Below are 22,711 nucleotides of genomic sequence, written 5' to 3' on the forward strand. Positions count from 1 at the left end.
TTGGGCAGGGGACAGGGCACCTAATTGCACCATCACCACCCTGCAAACTGCCATAGCTTTCCTCTTTCATTGGCAAATAAGTTCTTCAATACTATTTTGGCAGGTTGAGGCCACAGTTTTAGATGACATCATATTTGTATTCACTGGAACGTTACAAACAACAAGTTCCTAGGAGGCAAAAGCTGTCAGCTCCCTTCGCACACCTCAGTCCTGCTATCACCCAGCATTAGCTTTGGCAGCAGCTAAAGACATTTCTACACAAGAAAAGCAGTCTACAGATTTCCTTTTCCCAACAGGATGCATCATATACCTATTCAGCATTCCCCCCAAACTTATTTTTGTTGTTCAGTGTGTATTTCAAAGCACAGCTTTAAGTCATTTAACAATAGACAGATCACTTTAATTCCTCTGCCAGGTTTTTTTCCTCACCTTGTCTGAATCCCATGCTGCTTATGTTCCAAATGGTTTCCAGCACCAGATTAATATGTCCCAATTAAAAGGGGAAATATTCCTCCTTGAAGTCAACTATTTCCTCTACTTAATTGGGCCATTGCAGCTCTTCTTGAACACGAATACAAGAACAGCTTGCAAAGTCAGCAGGCACCTAAGACTCCTTACACTTTCTGCACTTCTGCCAGTCTGAGCAAGTATCACTCTCTGAATACAATCAGGAATGGAAACAGCTTTAACAGCCACTCAAGACTGTATTATTCATTTTAAGTTTGCTTTCTTTATCAAACCACTTCGTTTTGATATTTTATACTACACAGTGTTCCCATGGATTATATTCTTAGCATAGAAATACAGTAGGAATGACCATGGATGGCCGACTCCCATTCTAACTATCCCAGACAAACAGTTTCTGGGAGGGAAATGACATTATCTAGTTCCATGTTAAAGCTAATTGTTCCTGCACACACATTTTTATTAGCCTTTTCTTGCAGAAACTCACTCCTAATGGTTAGAAATTGCATTCTAATTTTCAGAAGAAATTAGCGGTCAGCTGATGGTGGTGTTCATGTGCCAGCATTGTCCATTAGCTTATTAGTTTCTCCTCCTGGTGGTGTTTACACTGGGGTATTTTGAGAAAGCAACCGCATCTGCTCTCGCTTTGTTCTACTGGCTAAATAAACCAACTTCTCAAATGTTTCCTTATAAACAGACTCTCCATTTCCCCAAACATCTTCCCTACAAGTTTCTGAATTTCTTTTCCACACAGTGAGAACTGCACACATCATTCTAAGCAGGACCTCCCTGTGATGTATACAGGGATTTTAATATTTCCATCTCTACTAGGCATACCTGGAGCTGCTATTACCTTTTCCTGACCATATCACCTTGATGGCTCAGTCTGCCTGTGATTAGACCCAATTGTTCTAGCTTTAAGTTGGCAAACTTTTACTTTGCCAAGCTCCTATGGGTGCCCAGGCATAAAACCTCACATCCTGAATCCCACCTCATTTGGAGGACTGCAGTCCTCATCAGCACGCAGCCCTTCCAGCGCTGCACTCCGACTTTGCCCTGTACCACCCAACTTGCATCATCGGCAAATTCCTTTACGACATCAGCACTCAGAGGAGGGAGGTCTAGGGGAAACATTTAAGCAAGTTCAGCCACAAGACCTATTCTTGAAAACCTCCATCAATAACCCTCTTTGGACCTGCACTTCCCTTACTGGAGCAGCACCTTAGAAAGCTTCGCAATCAAGGGAGATTTGTATTGGCACGTCCTGAAAGTCATGAAAGTGATCGCCCTGCCCCAAGTGACTACTACTAGGCAGGTCAGTCTTACTGGTTCAGTGATGTGCCGGTTCAATACTTGCAACCACGTGCTTTAAATCAACGCATTTGACTGTCTACAGCATCAACCACCCCAAAGGTTTGAGACAAGCATTTGGTGGAGAGGGAAAAAAAAAAGAAAAAAAAAACAAGAAAAAAAGAGTATGAAGTTCACACTACCATATAAATTTCATTCTGTAATTCCAGTTTTATTTCTGTAGAACACCAAAATAAGAATTCAATTTCCTAAGTTGCATGAAAAGCAATTTAGAGAACTACGTCAAGAAAGGATTATTAATTTTTTACCAACATTCCAGCTCACTCACCCAATTTTACTCCTGTTAAACTTCTAACTTAGTTGAAATTTTCAGAGAATACTTTAATTATCTCATGCAATATGTTATTGACAACCTAATCAGGTTGAAAATAGAAAATCCATCATCACTAGCTTGTATTGTCTATGGCAAAAGTTATTACCCAAGTCACATATTACACAATTTAAAACAAATACACCAGCACTAGGGAATTACAATGTCTAAAACCACTCAGTCTCTGCATTGAGCTCTGCTATTAAGAGGCATATCAATAAAGAGCCTGGACACGTCTTCATGACCCCCAGAAAAACCTGCTGATGAACACCTCTTCCTGCCCACTTCAGCTAGAGTTTAAAGGAAATGTGAACAAGATAACCCACCTGATTCTACACCTTGTAGGTAGCTGGTGATAAACCCAACACGATCATGTCTTACATTAATCTCCCTCCGCACTGGTGCCCCCCTGTTTTATTCACCCATTTTCTGTCACAAGGAGAACTGGTGTCTCAAAGGCACTGTGGGGTAGGGGTTGTTCGTTACCTGTACGTATGATATGTAATGCAGAGCTGGGCCTCCAAACACCTCTAGTAAAATAGCTAAGCCAGCACATTTATTATACACAAAAGTGCCTCCACATCCAAAGCAGCAAAAGCAAAGGGCTTGCTATCATTGTAAAAACCAATAGGTGCCATGCAACCACTTTTCTCTATTAATTTCTCTAAATGAAATGCACAAGAAAAAAATGTGTTTTCTAAAACCCAGACCAACAAGTTTGTTCAGTTTCAGAGCATTTCCTCAAGATCAAAGGGAAGCTGGAGAAATGAACATGATGCAAAGTAGAAAGCAGATATAATTAGGAAAAACTCCAGTTTCAGCTAAAATGAATGTCACTGCAAGCCAGGTCCACGTTCAGAAACAAGAAGTCTGACCCCAAATCCAGAGTTCCACATGGTCAAGGGGCAGACGTAATCCTCTCGAGCTTTGTCCATAGAAAACACAGAAGCCATCTTCTACAAGTGAGGGTTACTTTGATAACTACTCATCTACTGCAAATACATTAATCAAAAGAGTAAAAAGTTCCTGCATTTAAGACAGGCTTAATTTATTAAGTAATAAAGAAGTATCCTTATATTACCATTATATTTTCCTCCCATGAAAATTAGAGCAAGATTTCTACAAACTGGACTTCGTAATTCTTGCATTTCCTCAAGTGCAGTGCTAGGAACAGTAGGCACTGCTCTCAGCAAAAACCAAGGAGTGTGGAAGAATACAAAGATGTGTAGCTGGACAAGAGGAACTTAACAGAAATTGTCTTTTTACAAGCTAGGCTTAGTCTTTAGCATATGCTCAAGTGTTGCAACAGAGTCAGGAGAGGGGTATTTTGTAACAGGTACTGTGATTTTATTGCATGGCAGCATAGGTGGGCTCAGCTTACACCCACCAGCAGTCAGGCAGATTCTGACATACAGCTGCTATCAGTGGCTGACAGGACAAAACCAGACGTCTCATGTAAACAGACGTGTGGCAGTTTAACTCAAGAGTAGTAAAAGACAGCTAGACTAAAGAATATTACCCAATTATTTTAAACCAAGTCAGCCTCTGAACTCAGTCCCACCAACCTACCATGTCCCTTCAAGTTCATAAACCCAGAACTGTCCTAATGGATTAAGTGTCCTTACAGACCAACACCCAGTCTGACTGTCAAGAACTGATGTCTGAGAAACTTTATGTGTAACAGAACAGGCTAATCTTTGCCCCAGCAAGCCCTGGCATCTTCAAACAAACAATACCTTCAGACTTGCCATTGTAACCATCACACTGAAACACCCCAACAGACATTTTCCTTCCTCTATAAATCTGTGCAGTCTTTCGAATCCATTTATAGTATTCATGGCAATGCATCACTCCAAAACTTGCATATACATCTGTGAGACTTTATGTCCTTTTGTTTTCGCCCGATGCTCAATAAAAGAAGCATTACAGATATCCCTTATCCATCAAATTATGACAAACAGCAGATACTTCCCCTACTTGCCCTTATCACTCACTGTTTTGATTTTGATAAAGTTGCACATCGCTTCAGTATAAGGATATGAATCCATTAGGTTTCTCTTCCGATTATTTTGCTGCCCTTCATCTTTTTAATTCTACAATATCCCTTTCAAAATGGGTATTCCTGTCCTGCCTACATTTCCCCTCAAGCCCCAAGATGCCTATGTCTCAGGTTCAAACATCGGCTTAATGTTCCCCGCAAAAACTTTCTTCCAAGAGTTTTTACCTATCTCTTGCCTCTGCGACCAGTGCCTGGTAATGAGACATTCATTTCAGAGATCTACTCACAATAATTTCAAGATCATTCCAGAGTGATGACAGCTTGTTCAGAACCACCATCACCCCTGGGAAGTTACAAAAGTTTCCACAATTCCTATTACTCTGCATTTGTTATTTCAGCTGCCACATTAATCCCAGTTATGTGACACTGCATAAACCTCCCATAGTTGACTTTAGCTTTACAGAATCTGAATTGCTCATCTTCACAACACCATTTTCACAGCATTCCCTGCACTCCCAACAGTTTCTATACACAAGACTAAACAGAAAAAGCTGTAGGAGGGGCAATCAGTTAAACTAGCTTTGAACTTTTCTATAAAACCAGATCCCAACTTTATTATTTCCCAATTACATAAGGAACCAGATCTAATAAAAGATAGGACCTCTCCCAACAAACTCTGCGTCACTGATATTCCCAGGCCTTTGCAGCTAAAACATTAATTATAAGCATACTGACAGAATTGTATGAACAAGTAAAAGTAATGCAATGGTTTTGATAACTTGTGCACAGAAGTACCTACAATAAGATTGCTTGATGCGATTAAACTAGCGGTCAGCAAGGCCCTTGCCAACGCTGCAAGCTGACAAAACAGGCCCTTCTTGGCGCTTCCTGATTTGATTTTAATAGCAATATAGGTGACTAATTTATAGTTAGAAATAATGCCACTTTCTACATAGGATAAAAAGGGGCAACAAAAAAAAAGCAATTCCTCAAAGGTATTACAGGAGCTTCAGAGTACAGAAAACACACTGATGTTTTCCTCAGTTTCTTGATGACAAGCACTGAGTCTCTCACCATTACAATGTAACAAGCAATACTCTAAATCCTAACTTCAAATTTACAATACCATATCACAATAAACAACCCCTTTTTACAATACTTTGCTTGCTTTTGCAGTAGGATGAAAAAAATTGGCTAGTCAACTTCAAAACGTCAGCATTTCCGTACGTGTTTCACAGCATGCTATATGAACTCTTAGAGCAGGCTGGTATTTACTCTGTGGGGAGTGAAAACTGAGTAGTTAACTACAACCTGCAGCATTTTAACCCAACTTGCTGTGTAGGGCTGACTGGAGGGGTACGTGTCCTGGAAAACAAGGTATTCCTGTCCTTCCCTGCTGGGTGCCGCATGAGGTGCCAGGACAGGAGACGAGAGCCCTGGGTGTGAAACAGCAGTTACCTTCCCCCCTCGCAAAATGCTCAGCATACAGAAGGCAGCAAATAGTACTACTTTATTAAATTAGCTGCATCATCTACCAACGCTGAGCACGTAACTCATTTACTTTATAGTCCTATTTAATAGCTAGAAAAGGAAGTAGTCTTTATCAACCTTGGTCATCCTCTCTAATGATTTTTGTTTGCCATCCCAGCAGGCTGGCCGTCACCTCAGCCTGTTCACGGAGCAGAAGGCTTGGACAAGACACAGCCACGCCAAATCACCGCTACAAAAACCCGTCCAAATCTGACGTTTTGGGGCAAGGGCGCGACCAGGCCCCCGCCGCGTTCCGGGTCAGGCACACCCTCACGCCCAGCACACCCTGGGCGATCGAGCTCCAGAAACACCCGAGCAAGGGCTTGGCGATGCCCGCGGAAGCGCAGCCTCCGCCTCCCACCGGTAAGGCCGACACGGGGCTGGCCAGAGGCCTCCGCCCGCCCCCGCCCCGCAGCTCTCCATGGCGGCCTGCCCGGGCGGCCACGTTAGGGCAGCGGCAACCGGGACCCGCCTGGGGGGCTCGGGGCCTTCTCCCCGCCCGCCGGGCCGCAGGCCCTTCCCCAGGGCTGCGAGGGAAGCGGCGGCGGGGCGGGAACTGGCTGAGGCGGCGGGGAACCACACACCCCCCCCACCCCGGGTCGCGCCATGAAGAGGCCGCTCCCCACCCCCCGCCAAGGCCGGGACCCCCTGCGGAAGGTGACCCCACCGGTTGCCATGGTTACCTTTGAAGAGATAGTCGTATTCGTCGTCGCGGGTGCCCATGGTGGGGTGCACCGAGGCGCGGCGTTGGCCAAGGACCGGGAGCGGGAGCCGGACCCCTCCCTGCAGCCGCCGCAGCGCTTCCGCCCCCCGCGCTCCGCCCCCCGGACAGGTGCTTCCGGGGCAGCGCCGACAACTGCTTCCGGGGCAGCACCGCCGCCCCGCCCCACCCCGGCCTTAAAGGGACGGCGCCCCGCGGAGCGGGACGGGCGGTGTGTCCGGCCCACGGAGCCCGCACGGGCACCCCCGTACCCCGCCTCCCCCGGCCCCGGCGGTTACGGTTGTGGGGACGGGCTGCGGCGGGAGGGAGGGGGCGGGGAAGGGACTAGGGCTGGCGGGGAGGGGGTGTTGGTAGAGCGGTTCCATGGTGTAATGGTTAGCACTCTGGACTCTGAATCCAGCGATCCGAGTTCAAATCTCGGTGGAACCTGATTGTTTTCTTCTCTCTCCTCTTTTTTCCCGACCTCATCTGCCCAAATTACGGCCAAACACTCTCCTCGCTCCCCGGGCTCCTTCACACACAGCGGTGTGACAGCCACACCTCACCTCTTCTCCTGGCTGGCGCCCACCAGCCCTATCCCCAGCCACGGTGTGGGTCCCCTTCTTCTGCCTCCACGAGCAGGGGGATGGCTTCCACCCCAGAGCTGCCCACAACCACCCTGGAGTTCGGGGTGGGTTGGCGGGAAGCCCCCCAGGAATCACAGATGCATCCTGTGAGCTGGGCTGAGAGGGCCGTGCAAAGCCACTGGAGCTCAGCATCAAGAGGTGCCAAGGAGCTCTTCCACCTCGTGAGGTGCAAAGAGGCCGCGAGCGCAGGTCCCTTCCCCACCACCATGCCACTGCCCGCCCCACTTCTCCCTTCCCAAAAGGCTGTCCCCTTTGTCTGTCCCTGTGCCATGGGAGACACCGGCTCTGTCATCGGCTTCCCTTGGTGCAGGCTTGAGACCTAAATAGAAGAGGATAAAAATAGCACTTCTGTCCAGATAATTAAACCAAAGCCCTTAAAGCTGCTCTTTTTCCACCAGCTTGTCGTTAGCAGCAGCAGTACGATCGCCATCTCTGCAGTCAGTGACTGTGTTATCGTTCCTGTGCATGGAAAGTAACCCCCAGGCATCAGCAGCAACACTGTGCATCAGTTACTGTCTGCTAGAAAGATAACGAACCATAACGTAATCCCTTGCGTTTAAAAATAAATAGTTCGTACTGCCTCAGAGCTTCTGAGCACAGAAAACAAAGCACTAATAACAAAGACACATGACGTGTCACACTGCAGGGGTACGGCGCTGCCAGTGGAGGCTCTCCAGGAGCACACGGGTGAGGCCGGAGGAGTCTGGGCTCACCCCATGTCCTGCCGCCAGCCTCTGGTGTGCCCTGGCAGATCGTGCACCTCCAGCTTCTTGCAAACCTGCCGAGCATTTGGAGCTTCGCATCCCCAAGAGCCTGTTCCACGTGTCCCATGGGAATAATGGCACATGCCAGTTCTGGAAGGGCATTGCAACACCAGACCTCGCAGGAGCAGAAAGCACTCAGGTAGTGTAGCAGCCAGGTCTGTAGACGTCTGCATTGTCTTGGGATTCATCCTTTTTATCTCCAGGTGAACCCAGAACACCCAAAATCTTGTCTAAAAATGCTTGTCCTGCACCTGCCACGCTTCTCAATCCTAGTGCATTGAGTAGTGCATTAAAATTGATAACGGATACTTGTATGTGTAGTGTCTGGGGCATATTTTAACTCTGTAGTTAAGGTTTCTATCTCACATCCTGTTTGCAGTTCTCCATTGAACTTTGCTGTTAAAAACCTATTAATTTTCACCTGATGTTTCTCAGGCCTGGTTTCATTCTTCAGAGCTGCTATTAGTTCTAAAAAAATAAAAATAACACAGATGAAGTATTTTTAGCTATTCTCCTGTAAAAGCTGTTCTCCTTTTTCTGTTTTGTGTTTTGTTTGTGAGCCTAGAAACACCCTTTATCTACATTTTTCATATGCATAAGCATTACTTCCTCTTGCACCAAATTGCAGATGTTCCTCATCTGGAACTGGCTCGTCCTATGTAAGACTTTGGGGCACAAAGTGAGGATAACGTCTTTCCTGGCTGAGCTAAAAAGCATTGCTGTACTACTACCACTTGTTGAAATTAAGACATTACAGAGCAGAGGCATTTTTACCAGTCATGCATTGTAACATGAAAATTTCTGCAGATTGCCATGTATATGAGCAGCAGCAGGGGTTATTTCTAGCTAAGCCTGTTTAAATGCATTTGATCGTTTATAATCAGGTTCTTCATGGTGAAAACTGAAACAGCAGAAAGAACTTTGCATCTAAACAAGAATCAACAGAGAGAAGGGCAAGAGGATGGCATTGGACTAGCAGGGAGCTCCAGAAATTAAAGTCTTATATTCTGTTCAGACCTGGGTTAATTTTGTTCCTGTTCAGGCAAGCACCAGATGAGAATACACAAACCCTCAGGAAATGTTGCTGTCAGCACGGACTGTTTTTGGCTGCTCTGCTCTTTCTCTGTGTCCCCTCCCGGAGCATGCTGCTGTAGTTACGGGATGGGCTGGGACACCTCCCATGCGTATGAAACATGGCCAAAAAGCAGAGGTCAGGCCTGAAATAACAGAGGATTGCGTGCTCTTCAACTGACAGCTTTTAATGTGAGAACAGTCATTCAGCACTGGCATTTCTGCTGCATTAATTGCCATTAGTGTCATCCTTGCGGGAACACTAAATTCATTGCAAACCTTGAATTAGCGCTCTCTTGTAATTCTTCAGTTTGTACTTAGACACAACCATTTGCGGAGGCAGCACGTTCCAAGCAATTGGAGCAGAGACAAGGAATGATACTCAGCTGGCCCTTGGATGTTCAATTTAGCGAAGAAAAGAAGCAGAGGTCACACTCATAACTGTGTATTTATGGTTCTGTTCTGGAAATTCATACAGCAGCTGCCAAAAAGGCCCCAGCTTTTGCCTCGGCAGCACCATTAATGTGCAGATGTGTGTTAGAGCTATCATCTCCGAGCTGCTCAGCCCCAGGCTCTATGCATCATGCTCTCCCTGCACCTGATTCTCACTTTATTTTCCCACTTTCTTCCTGACACTGACTTCTGAGAACCTGAGAGAAATCCTGGCCTAATAAATGGGAACATTTGCCACCATCTTTGATGGCTGTAGCATTCCCACAACAAGGTCAAGGTCTCTTTGCAGAACACACCAGTGGTATTTGACATGGATATAGAAGAATGTGAAACAGGGATGGCCAGTATTTGCTGCTGGTCCCAGCTTTTTTGGCTCTGAAATCCCTGCTCACACTTTGCAAAGCCCATCACTTTGCAAAGCTCAGGGAAAGATTTGAAATTGGAAATCGCAATAATTCAAAATTGTCCTTGAATAGCTGTTGACCCAAATTCCTGTTTCCCAGATGAAAAGGAGCCACTGGCTTCCTCAGGGCAGAATGCAGGAAGGACAAAAGTAAAGCCCCAGAACCTACTCTGTTTTATCAGAGCAGAAATATTTCCTAAGGGGGAAACCAAATCAATACTTTGCAATTTTCTGACAATACATGAATCATTGCAATTATTCAGAGATAATTCGAGTTTTCCAATCCAGCTGCTAAATTAGAGAAAAGCATACTCTTCGCACTCACTACCCCCAGTTTGGCATGTCAGTCAGAAAAAAACCCCTTCAAGTATAAAATCCATCCACTGAAATTAAAAAAAACCCGAACAACTCTCTTTTTAAAAACCTTGGACCAAATTAAAGTGTCTATGATGTACAAGGAGTTCTATTTTTCAGGTAATTCCATGCCAGAGGTAGGAGTAATGAAAATGCATGGAGTTAATACGAATTTTTTCTGTTGATAACCCACTTGAATTCCAGCATCTGCTACATTGTTTTCTAATTCTAAAGCTCTAAGAAGAAAAGACTATATAAGAAGAAATGAACCCAAACAAAATTCTTTTCTGTATCAGTCTTTTCTTTCCTAACCCTAGAGCTGGAACAAAAAAGGACCTGGATCTGAACAGGGACCTATCCAAAATCAAATCTCATCCTGGTTTTGTTGTTCTCTAGGGATCTCTGCGGCACTGGAGAAAGAGTGGGAAGGGAGTGGCTGTTGAAAAATTAACCATCTTCTGGAGACATTTTTTCACTAGGACAATATAATGGTAAGCAGAAAGGAAGGAGAGTTTTCAGTATGCTTTGGGAACGGGAATTGAATGCAACAGACTCGATGACTTGGTGTTTCTTGTGATGACTGTCAAAATGAAGTCATCAGTTTCCTGCATCCATTTTGGACTCCACACACATCTCCTTGTCTGTGTCTGCTGCCTCCAGAGACATATGAGCAAGATAATACCGGCAGTTCCAGGATAATTGCTGGCCAAGATATAATTTGAGACATGGCTCAAAATCTTCTTCCTCTTACTACACCCTGCCACAGGGTTTTATTTCCTATCTAGGGTCAAAATCTGCTTGATGTTGGTGTTGCTACCAGACAACTACAATGTCAACGACAGCAGTGCAAGCATTATCACACATCCCATCATCTTCTAATTTGGATTCAAAAGATCAGCCCTGGGGAATGAAGAAGGCAGTTTGATTTCTGTGGCCAATTCATTCACTGCTGAAAAAAACCAACAGAGCTGGCTGGCTGTGCTCAGCATGGCGATGCTTGTTGTGAAGCTGTACAATTATCCGGGGAGCCAGGCTGAGTCTATAAAACTTTGCTCATTAAGATCATTAGAGACCTGTCAAATGGAACAACTGGGATGGCTTTGATCTGGCAGAATACCCTTTCTCCTGTTCCCAGACCTTGGGAACTATCCAGTTCCCCATAATTTTTTTTTTTTTTTAAGTAATTCAAACAATACTCATTGGTTTTTTTATAGGGTGCAATAACTTCTTCAGGCAAACTGGAAGCTGTAACAGCTATAACAAGATTAATTTATTAAATAGAAACCCTGATATTTCAATGATTCCTCTATAAATATGTTCATAGTTAGTTTTGCCAAGAAAGTGACAAAATGTTGCTCATAATCCCAAAGATATTCCCTATAAATCCACTAGGTGTCCTACTGTTTTCAAGCAATTAGGCTCAAGGGTTTTTTTAGGTTTTTTCCCTAGTTTTGCCAGTGAGGAATTAGTCTGAGTCTTTAGTGGAATTAGGTCTGGGTTTGCGGGTTGAAGAAACATGTACGTATGGTTTGTGCGACACAGCAGGGCATCTGGCTCACAGTGGCAGCTCTTTTGGCAAATGCCACTAATGTTTCCCACAGAGACCAACTCAAGGTTAGAGGCTGGAAGAGAAAAAGGAAAAGAATCTGCCTTTCTCTCTTGGGAATGCTAAACAAGATCCATCAGAGCCAAATCCTCTTCTCAGTCAACCTTGGGCATCTATTTATAGGACTGCTGAAGTGAGCCCAGTGCTGACCTCAAAGGTGGTAGCAACACACGTTAACCTTCATCAGAGCCGCTCTGCACAGGCTGCAGTTTTGACATTCCTGGTCACTGTTCCAGTCCCTGACGGGCGTCCTGCTGCTTGCCAGCGCTCGTGCCTGTCTGCAAAGGCCAGCACAGCACTCGCTCACGAGGTGTCCTGTCACTCCAAACACAGAGGGCATGTCAAATACATTCTAAGAAAAGCAGGCTGAAAAATAGCCAAAGGATAATTTTCTCAACCCAGAAAATAGTTGGGGCGGAGCGTGGCCATTGGAAAGGGCCAGCTGCTTGGCTGCTCCTTCATTGCACAACCCAGAGCACACACACTGTATCAAGTTGTGCTATTTGGGATATTCCTCAACCGCCTTGGGATCTGTTACTTGCACTGAGTCCCAGCATGGCAGTCTAGAATTCTCTGAAACACTCACCTCCTAAAAAGTATCTTTCATTATTCCAGTGTCTTACAGTGTTCAGAAATGAGTATTTGCAATATATCAGCAAGGGACAACTACAGGGTGTTTTAATGGTCTTGTCACTGAAGCACAACTCCCATTCTGTATAAACCCTATACCCTGACCCTCCAAGGAGCAGTGATTGTTGCATTTGCAAACACCCCTCCCATTCACTCTAGTTTCACAGGGGTGCCACAACTTGAATTTAACCCAGATCTATGTGAGGCAAATGAGGAGAAAACCAGGTTTGTTTTCTATTTTAAAAATGCCAGAGGCAAAGATGCTCTCAAACAATGTGGTTATCTCCTTTTTTAGTAGGTGCTTCTGGTCAGAAATACTGCCCACAGCTATTGGCTGTGAAAATAGGCACCAGGCAAGGTATCAGCACCAGTTTAATCACAAGCTGCAAGGGGAAATCAGAGGGGGAACAAGAGCCTCCTGTCCTTGGCCCACCAGGATTCCTTGCCATCAGGCACTGCGCATCACGGGAAGTGCCTAGCATCTGTCCTGTGCCATGTGTTACTGCACTGCCTCTATTTCTTGCGATTTGTGTTGAAGGTATGACAGTCGTTTTCCTGACAACCTGCAAGAAGAAAAGATACTCCAATCTTCCGACTGTATGTATATATAGATACCTGCTGTAGTACCATCCATATGCAGTATGCACCATATGCTAACTGTGAAAGAGTTTAACCTGGTCCAGCGCATGTGTTTGCTGTTATACATAACAAATACCTCAAGCCTTGCCATGATTCAGTGCATTATGCATGGGAGCCATCTGGTCCCGTAGCTGAAGAAGCAAACTGAAAATTTGATAAAAGCATAAACAGTCACAATGAGAGAGACTGAAAAGATGTGTTGATATTCCAAGCAGGAGTCTCCTTCCGTGAGGGCTAATCTCATCACCCATTGCCTCTTGCCTGCTCCTTTCTCTGGAAAGCTGTTGCCAGACAGGTTGCACTCTCAGCTCTGTGAGTACACACACCTTTGGGATGCTAAAAACACATTTCCTGCGCTTGAGCAAACGTTCTGGGGCAAGATTTTTCTCGGTAGCCAGCTGTGCAGTGAGCAAGATGTGCAAGATGTTTGGAGCACAGCATATTTTATGGAGCTTGGATTGATCAAGAATTCTGACTGGTTTAAAATGCACTCTCGATTATGATTAGTCATTAATATTGTCTCACTACTGTGCAGAATTACAGTTTATGGCTTAGAAGACTAAAAGGAGGTCCATCTCAGCTTCCCTAGGTGTTCTTAGCCCTGGAGTGGAGATGTATTTTGGAGAGACTGGAGCACCAGAGAAGCAACAAGGAGTTTGGTGCAGTGAATGGGGTAGAGTTTGGAATGTCTTGGATTTGGCCAAGAGTTTGTGTATAACTTGGCCAGAATACTGTGTTACTAAAACTGGCTTTTTTAGATTTTGGAGCCAGACTAGGTTTCCCCCATTCTGACCCTGTTTTTTGATATTTGGAGGTCACAGGGAGAGAAGGCAGACAGGAGATGGCTATTTTAGTACATCTCTGCAGGGAATGCACACGCTTCAGACAGGTACACATTTGTTTCCTTTGACACTGAATTAATGGGAATTGATGTATTGATTCTGCAACTCTTCTAAAGATTGCTTCAAGTTTTGGCCTGTTTCCAAACTGGTTAGATGCAATGTGCACACAGTTCAAGACAGACATTTAATTATTCTAATATGAATACAGTTTTAAAAATTCAGTTCCCTGTGAAATCCAGAAGACAATAATAGCATTATCATCATGCAAATAATGTAGCCTTTCCTGCTTTATATAGTCTGTTTTCATGCCCAGCTACTCCTTCTGGCTTAATACAACCAAGCCCCTCCAAAATCACAGAATTATTAAGATATTTGCCCCTAGTGAAAATTCATTCAGTATTTTTCATCTTGTTCTTACCTGTTTGAGAGTACACTCTTCAGAGCAAATGCAATCTGCTGTTCTGTGTTTGTGGAGAATATTCAGGATTATGGTAGGGCTCTACCAGAATGAATATGTTACTGCCACCACTATTATTATTGTTGTTGTTGTTGTTGTTATCATTATTGTTGTTGTTATTAAACAATAATAACCTGTCAGTCATTTGCCAGTCTCAAGGGTTAAAATCTACTGTCTTTGTGGATATTCCCATATTTAACTAACTAAATACTGGCAAAGTATCCACCTCATATACTGTATTTGTAGACTGTCAGAACATTTCTGTGCCAGGTAAATTCCTGGTCCCAAAAAGAGAAAGCATCTTGTATTAGGGATGGAGTAAGAGTCTTGTATTTTCTCGCTTTGATCAGCGTGTCTCTGCTTTTATGATCTCACTAGGAAAGTTACTTGATGTTTCTTTATTTTGAGTGTCAGCATGGCTCCTGCAAATGTTTGAAGTCATCTTTGTATTTCATTTATTTTCTGGCAAAACAGCATCCATCTGCAGTTTAAGAATAGAACGTATAAAAAAACTGCATACGACTTCAAAGCACAGAATGTAGAATTTCTGGGCAAAATTCTCTTCTCAGTTACACTTACATAACTCTGGAGTAGCGTCTTCATCTTTCTCATTGCTACTCTGAAACCCATTTTCATTTCATTGTGTCAGATCCAAAGGATCTACCATATATGGCTAAATCCGATTTCATCACAACTGTTGTAATTTCCTAGGCAAACTTACAATCTCAGAGGAAGTACCTAAAGATGCATTTACAGTACATGGGCCTCAATACTCTAAGAAATATGCTGCTGGCAGTTCTCTGTTAGTAGTTTTCCATGCAAATATGTAGGTGGAGAACTGCTGAACTATCTGGAGCAGAGATTTTCTCCACATACACAAGCAGAGAATCTGCACTGCATGGCTGAGCTCCTTTTTAAAACATCCTGTTCAACAGCTCTTTCTTTAAACAAATAAATAGTTTGCTCTAAATAGTTTGATACTTATTTTGTACAACTCTGTTCCTTGGCCCTCCATGCTATAGAAATGCTGTTATGCTACAAGAAGACAGATTGCCTGGACTGGAAGCCCCAGCCCCGATTCAGGGAAGCACATGGTTTCCTTACAAAGATTATGATGATTATAATTACTATTCAGTATATGGTGCAATTGTTTTTGGTGTTTAAAACAGAACAAAACAAAACAAAACAAAGCAGTTTTGGAAAGGAAAACAGAACATTAGAAAAAAATAATAGTAAAATGGGAAGTGGTTGACCTTCAGGAGATAACTCCCATCTGCAGTGACTGCTATCCAGCATTTCTAGTGATCAGAAAAGGGAAAGAAAAAAATCCCATTAAATATCCCAACACTTCTTTGGAAAATAATGCACCTCCTTTTCTGTAGGTATAACATTTTTACATCTCCTGTTCAACAGCTGCTAGTGTCAAAGGCCAAGCAAGCAGTCCATGGAATGCAGAGCCTGAACTTTTTCAGCGGCCGCTGAAGGCAAAACCATCTAAAGCTGTAGCAGATGTTCATTTGCTTCCTGTCTGCTTATCAGCCCTGCAAAGACACTTCGTTTTTGAACTTGTTATGCCAAGTGTAACTATGGAGATCTAATACAAGCTGCGCAATAGTGATACGGTGAATAGTTCTTTACGTATTTGGTTATGAATGATCAAGCAAAACATTATGGTTTCTAAGAACTCCCTCAAATTTTTCCATATGTGCATTAGTCATTCCCCTTGCATGACAAGAAAATGACAGTGTACAAAGTAATTTAAGAAATGCTACATTACTGTGGCTCTATAATGTTTAATTTAAATACCATTAATGAATTGTCACTCACTGGACCTTCCATAGGATCCCTTCCAGTTTGACCTGCCCTTTCGATTGGGACTGTTGTGGAGTCGATGCAATGCATTTATGTTACAGCAACTGAACAACAGATATATGCTGTGCTTGATGTTAGTTGCAGGCTTTAGGTTAAAAAAAATTAAATGAGCATCTGCTGGATTACATTTCTATGGTGATATTCTTCACTGACTTCAGTTCACATCCCTTTGTATAGTGGGCAGAGCGAAGATGTTAGTTTGGCCTCAGTGTGTTCACATTTTATATGTTGTTTCTAGTACACTGTGAAACAAGGAGTGGTATATCCCGACCAACTATATTCCTCCAAAGCCTTGAATACGCCACAGAAGAGGGTTCTTAACTGTCACTTTAAAAATCAGTTACACTAGATATTTTGTTGTTACACCTCAGCAGTTTTAATTCCTGTTTGTATTCATTATGAGCTCCTGTAAATTATAACTTTAATATGAATGACTATATGCAAGTGTTAAAACAGTGTTCAATCTATTTTAGGGCTTTGAGCTCGTTTAATGAGACTGATTTTTACACTGATGCATTTAAATTGATATACATTCCCAATACAGGCAAGACCCAGGGCAGTTAAGTTTATTGCTTAATAGACAGGAGTTCTTTTTCCTCCATGAAATAGAAGAAATAAAGGAATTTATGTAAATCCTGGCACAGATGGTTTTGCGTTAAACAGAAAAGGATGGGTTTGGGATGGTTTCTCTGCCTGTGTTGAAACTGGAAACCAAAAGTGACAGCTTTGGCCTGTCACTGGTAGACATGGTTATAACCATGGGAAACAGAAGGTTTCAGAGCAACAGTGGCTCTGCTGGTGTTCACATTTCATATAACTCTATCAAGGAAAAAGAGCACCAGGTAACCATTATTGTCACTTCTAAAATGTTGATCGCATTGTAAATCTGTGTTGACCTGCAAAATGCAAATAGCGGGCACAGCGCTTCCTTGAGTAATCCTTCTACAGGTGATAATCTGTTGTACTACAACATTAAGGCCCATGTCCTTGAAGGAAATGAAGCACTTTGGGATGATTGGTTCCAGGGGAAGTAGGTATGGATATGCTTTTGAGAAAATGAGCTTCCATATAGAAGCTGTAGACCTAAATTTCAGTCACTTCCTTTGCCCAAAGGCAAGCAACGACAAGGCAATGCATGAAGCAAAAGAGAAAAGTTGTTGAAAATGAAGATATGAGGGACTCTATGCAAAGGACAGATTTGCAGGCAAAAGATGCATTTGGTGAATGCAGTGATGGAAATTGCCTGAAGCATCTGGAAAAACACCACAAGTATGAAGGTGAAACAGGATGAGGGGAAAAAAGTGGACCCAGGGATTAACTTGTGTGAGTTGGGAATGTGGAGGAGGTGAACACAATCCTTTGGGTGAGTTCCTGGAAGGGATGCAGTAAATATATTACAAAAGCAACACATTGGTACTATGACTGGGTAAGGGATTTTTCAGCTGAAGTATCTGAAAGTAAAGCTCAGTATTTAGACTTAGACTGTAAGGAGCAGCCCAGTAGGAAGCAGGATGGATGAGATGGCTTAACAGGGCTTCATTGTAGTCAAATTAATTCAGTTTAAACAATTAATTCTCTTTTAAATTGACTCTACTCTGCACACTTGACATTTTGGAAAAGCTGCCATTGCCTGGCCTTCTGGTAAATGCTTTTGCATCTGTTTTCCATTGTTTCCTTCTTGAAAAAAATCCTTGTCACTAACAGGAACCATCAGCAGCATGGAACAAATTGACTTGCCAAAGACATTTCCTCCAATCTCATTATTTATACTGGAAGTATTCTTTTTGGTATTGAGTCAGACTGTGATTTTTAAAAATCACCATATATTAAGACGGTTTTGTACTGTCATGAGTCAAATTCAAACTTGGTTACGTGAATTACTTGCATTTCATCAACATTTGGTCCTACTTTTTTCAAAGAGGTGATCAAGCAGTTTAATTAATCCACAGTTCTCTCTGCCTACCTCATTATATAGAGCTCCTTACTGTTGCAGCAGAGGGCCTCCCCCAGGTATGAATCAGATCAACTATATCAGTTAGCACATCAATTTTGAGACTTAAGTGGATGAGATTGAGCAGATCCATAGCATTATTTGGGGCAGCCTGGCTTAAACAAATAGGTTCTGTATTTTACTCCCAAGGTGCTTTGGTTTATATTCACTCTCATCTCCTTTGTCAGCTCCAGGTTGTGTAGCTCCAGTTGCTAAGTGTTCATCTCCTCTAAACTGCCATGGTGAGGTAGCAGTGTTACTATGGCAAAGGAATACAAACATAAGCTTGAATTCTAACTGCACGAGGGGTCTGTTGAGGTTAGGAGCTCCTTCAGGTAAGCTGGACCAAACCTTCAGAGAGCTCAGAAAAGGGTAGAAGCTTGATCTGACCTATATCCACGGTGACTCACCAGTGAGATTTAATGTTGTTACTTTGTTTTGCCTCTGTTTCTCAGCAGTTCCTCACATTTTAAACAAGGACACTCTTACCTAACCGAATCGATAGATGAGTATAATTAGGACCTGATATAATAAGGCCAGTATTTGTAATAATATGAGGGAACATTCCAAAGCAGTTACAGAAGAAAAGAATTTCAGATAATTAGGAGAGGAGTTGGGCAGTGATACAGATTTTAAAAGTACCCAAGATACAATAACAGATACTAAAAATATCTATAATGAGATGAAATCCCCATGACTCAGTACTTGAGACAACCTCCTTTCTCTAGGAATTAGTAAGAAAATCATCCAAACAGGGTAGGTTGTGGTGTATCATCTTACTCTGGTGGGCTTACACTTACACTTCAAAGAAGTATCTTACGCTGAAGAAGGATAGACACGGGTCTGACTTAACAGGGCAATTGCAATATTTTTTTGAGTATGTTCTGTAGCTGTAGCTTTTTTAAAATTGGTTGTTTTGTTTCTACCTAGAAAAAATTCTAATAATAAATGGTCTGGATCTTGAATAGCAAAAGCACTGACAGCAGGGCCTGAGATGCATTCTTTTAGTCAACAAGGACATATTTTTAAATACCAGTGACTCTCTAGCTAATAGTCAAGGAGTGACAAATCTAGCTTGCAAATAGAAAGGTGGAAGTGCCATTTCTTTCTTCTTTTTCTTTTCTGCATAATGTGTTTTCTGACTAGATGCAAAATTTTGAAAGTACTGTAAGTACTGAAAGTATTTTCAGAGAAAGAAGTATTATTTTGAAAAGTATTTGAAATGCTGTAGAGTTTTGGAAAAGCAGAAAAGCTGTGTTATGAGAACATCAGCTATAATCTGGGTCAGATTTTCAGTGCAGATGTGTCAGATGCAATTTCTTGGAAACCCTCCATGACAGTTAGTGAGAAGAGTGACCCAATGTTTTCTCACCGTACAAAATAACTGTTCTGTTCAGTGATGTCATGGGGATGAAGCACTGCTTGTATTTCCAAAGCGGTGTCCTGTTTAAGCTTGTTCGAGAGCAGAGATTTTTCTCTCAGAACAGTTTCAAACAGGGAGTCTAGCAAATCTCTTTGGTACATCTTGACTGATCTCAATCTGGCTTGTCAGTTTTCTGAATTTTAATGATCTGGGTTTATTTCCAGATAATGACTATTTATGAAAATTAGATGCCTTATAAATAAAGATGGAAATTATTCTATAATATTAATTACAGGCTTTATGGTTCAAATACTTAATATATTAAAGGCAAATGGTGATGTCGATTGTCTCTGAGTTTATTAGGTTCTTTGGTGGTTTGTTTTATTTTAACCTGATTTACATATGTTGGACAGCGTTTCCTGAACTTTTAAAGCAAGCTGTGTTATGTGCCTGGATAGACCAAAGGATATTGAAGGACAATAAAATTCAAAATGCATCATACAGCGGTAGTAGTAAATGGAAAAACATATTTCAGAGTGTTTCTGTCTAAGAATCGAATAAATTAGTTTTACTTGGAGAGTCTCAGCTTGTGTTGTTAGCCATTTACTCAAAAATGATGTAGTTTTAAATTAATTATAATCCTTTGCACTTCTATAGCTGCTTCTCTTGAGAATCTCAATAGTGTTCTACAAACATTAATTAAGCTTAATAGTACTCCTGAGAAGTGGTTAACTGATAGATATATTTCACTTAACCCATCATGATATAAGTGATCTCTACAACAAAATACAAAAACTTTAAACAGCAGGACTACACAAGAGTTTAGAGCCTAAAATAAGTATCTTAGCCAGACAAAACTGTGGGGAACATTTAGATACAGGGAATGCAATTACTTGGCCTAGGCATTGAAGATAAATAAAAGTGCAAATAATAAGGCACTGAGATCTCTAGTGAAGGAAAGTGGTTTATATCTGATGTGAGAGAAGATACCCACAGCACCATAGTATCACATGGTGTGACTCTGGATGATGAATTGGACTGATTCAGAGAAAAGACTGCTATTTGCAAAATCACCTTCAGATGGGCCAGAGAGCCTGAGTCCAAATCGAACCTTTAAGGCTGATGCATGAACAGCAGTGATAGCAGTTAGGTCCTTACTCCCACCCCTGAGGGTACAGAAGTTGCTGAAAATAGCAACAAAACAGCAGTATCAGTGTGTACACTTACAGCCTGAGACTGCTATTTTTGCTGGTGAATCTGCATGCATAATTTCCTTCCTGATATTACTCCACAAAGAGAAGCTTTTGTTATCTTGCCTTACTGATGAGAGCAATACTTAAGACGGGTTAGCGCTGGAACAGGCAACAGGTTGTTTTTGGTAGATGCATTAGGACTTGGATCATCCTCAAGCCACTCTTCTGCTTTCCCGTTCTCAAAAAATCTGCTGCAAATATTTATTTTGGTGCTTCCAGTGTCTACAGGAAGAGCCATTCCAGAAATATGCTCCAGCTGTACACATTTATTTGCCTACTAACAACAGGAGAAGAGGTATGGCATCACTTGTTTGATACCCCTACCCGCAGCAACACAGCAAAGCACAGTGTTAACTGTTTTCTCCCCGATTAATACCAATAGCCATCCACTAGGTCTCTTATCATTCAGTATTTGATAGTTGCTGCAATGCCTTGTGAATAGTTTTAGCATTTGTTGAGGGAAACTTTATGATGCACAGCCTAAATTCTCAGATGCACACTCTGAAATCCTGAGGAAGCAAATCAGCACTGAAAAGTGAAATGATAATGAGTTTGCATCAGATTTTTATTTATAGAAATGACTTGAAAACATTTGGGTCTCCTCTTTGCATACATTTTCTTTCCTTTTTGTTTCCCAGCATTTCTGTACTTTTGGGACTACAAACTCTCACATAAACATTGGCAATAAATCCTTGCTGAGAAAGACTACCTGCTGGAGAAAAATCTGCTCATTTTATCCAAGTGGAATGCCTACACTCTGCAATTAGACTTTATCCTTACTCATATACAATAACATCCTTTATTTGCATTTTGTGAATTGTAATTCATGACATACATGACACTGACACCTAATGAACCCCCCTGCAGTGCTTCTTCTGAGTTCAGTGGCCTTTGGATCAGGACCTGTGCTCGTTTCATCTCCCCATATTTTTAGCTGCTTCAGTAAGTTGTTTATCTAGAGAAGGGTCTGAAACCTTTTTTTTTTTTTTTTTTTGCACACATGCATGCTATTCTATTGCCTCTTTTATAATTTATAATCAGTAGTTTCCCTGGAGTGCAAAAAGCTTTTCAGAAATACTATACTTGCAGCAGTAAGAGGAAGGGTAACTGCACTGTTGTACTGCTGCCTCATAATATTTAAATACTTTATTATTTCATAATCTGTCCTAGAAGCTTTCCAAGCAGAGACAGTCTCTTTATGTCAAAAGGGATAAGTTCCAGATTTTCAAATATGCATATATCAAAAACCCTATGAAGACGTTGCATCATTTTCAGTGTGATTCCAGCTTGCCAAAGGCTCCATTTCATCGCATAACCTTCCGGATGTAGATCCATTACTGCACCGTAAAGTGGGTTACTGGACAGGGTAAGGCAATTCATCCTCTGAAATGCAGAGTGTTGTTTTGCCAGTTACATGGTTTATAATTATCCATTATCATTATCTTTACAGTTATTTTTACCAAGGTTACAGATATGTCATGTCTCTGAAAGATGTTCTGCTGGGTTCTTTAGGAGCCTCATTCTTCCCCCCTGTAGACAGAAATGAGCAGCGCACATAGCACAGCCAACAGAGTTCAAAAGGAATAAAACTGGTAAGAAAGTGAACAGATCAAGCCCCAAACTGCATACTTCAGAAACTGAAATAGTTTTGCCTATGGAAGCCAGTCTCTGCAAGGAACTACTGTGAATAGTAATAGCTGCTTTTTTTTTTTTTTTTTTTGAGCACTGCTGAAGCCTTATGAATTATTAGACAAATCTCACAATTCTGGGACAAAGTCAGTTAAAACCATGCCCTGGGACAGGCTTCTCCATTCCATTCCTGGCTCTGTCACTGACCATCTGCCTCTTGTCCTCTGCCTTGCTTGAGTTTACCCATGTGTAAAACGCACTTAAAATAAGCTAAACCATACTTTGAAAATTACTTCAGTGCCACAAGCTAGAAATTTGGGGCTGCAACATGGAAAAAAATGGTTCTGTGGTTGCCAGTCCATA

General features: G+C 42.3%; 2 protein-coding genes, 1 long non-coding RNA gene and 1 other non-coding gene across 7 annotated transcripts in view; 3 read left to right on the forward strand and 1 right to left on the reverse strand.

Annotated features, from left to right (window-relative positions):
* The window catches only part of RAB11A (RAB11A, member RAS oncogene family), a 37,982-nt gene extending 31,483 nt beyond the window's left edge, over positions 1-6,499 (reverse strand). For all 4 annotated transcript variants that reach the window (XR_012624788.1, XM_074836858.1, XM_074836859.1 and 1 more), the window contains exon 1: positions 6,359-6,499. Coding sequence is in view for 3 of the 4 variants with exons in the window: in XM_074836858.1 (XP_074692959.1) it covers positions 6,359-6,398 (40 nt within the window). In the remaining variant the exon portion in view is untranslated. The remainder of the gene's footprint in view (positions 1-6,358) is intronic.
* Positions 6,500-6,753: 254 nt separating this feature from the next.
* On the forward strand, positions 6,754-6,825 carry TRNAQ-CUG (transfer RNA glutamine (anticodon CUG)). Its single transcript has one exon. It is a non-coding gene; the product is annotated as a tRNA-Gln (tRNA).
* A 726-nt stretch (positions 6,826-7,551) lies between these two features.
* On the forward strand, positions 7,552-20,051 carry LOC141928760 (uncharacterized). The gene is made up of 2 exons (XR_012624861.1): positions 7,552-7,925; positions 10,464-20,051. It is a non-coding gene; the product is annotated as an uncharacterized LOC141928760 (long non-coding RNA).
* Positions 20,052-20,801: 750 nt separating this feature from the next.
* DENND4A (DENN domain containing 4A) overlaps positions 20,802-22,711 on the forward strand; it is a 62,025-nt gene continuing 60,115 nt past the window's right edge. Inside the window, exon 1 of the mRNA XM_074838046.1 lies at positions 20,802-21,014. The gene's annotated coding sequence lies outside the window, so the exon portion shown is untranslated. The remainder of the gene's footprint in view (positions 21,015-22,711) is intronic.

Source organism: Strix aluco, chromosome 12 (genome assembly GCF_031877795.1).
Source record: "Strix aluco isolate bStrAlu1 chromosome 12, bStrAlu1.hap1, whole genome shotgun sequence".
Classification (NCBI taxonomy): domain Eukaryota; kingdom Metazoa; phylum Chordata; class Aves; order Strigiformes; family Strigidae; genus Strix; species Strix aluco.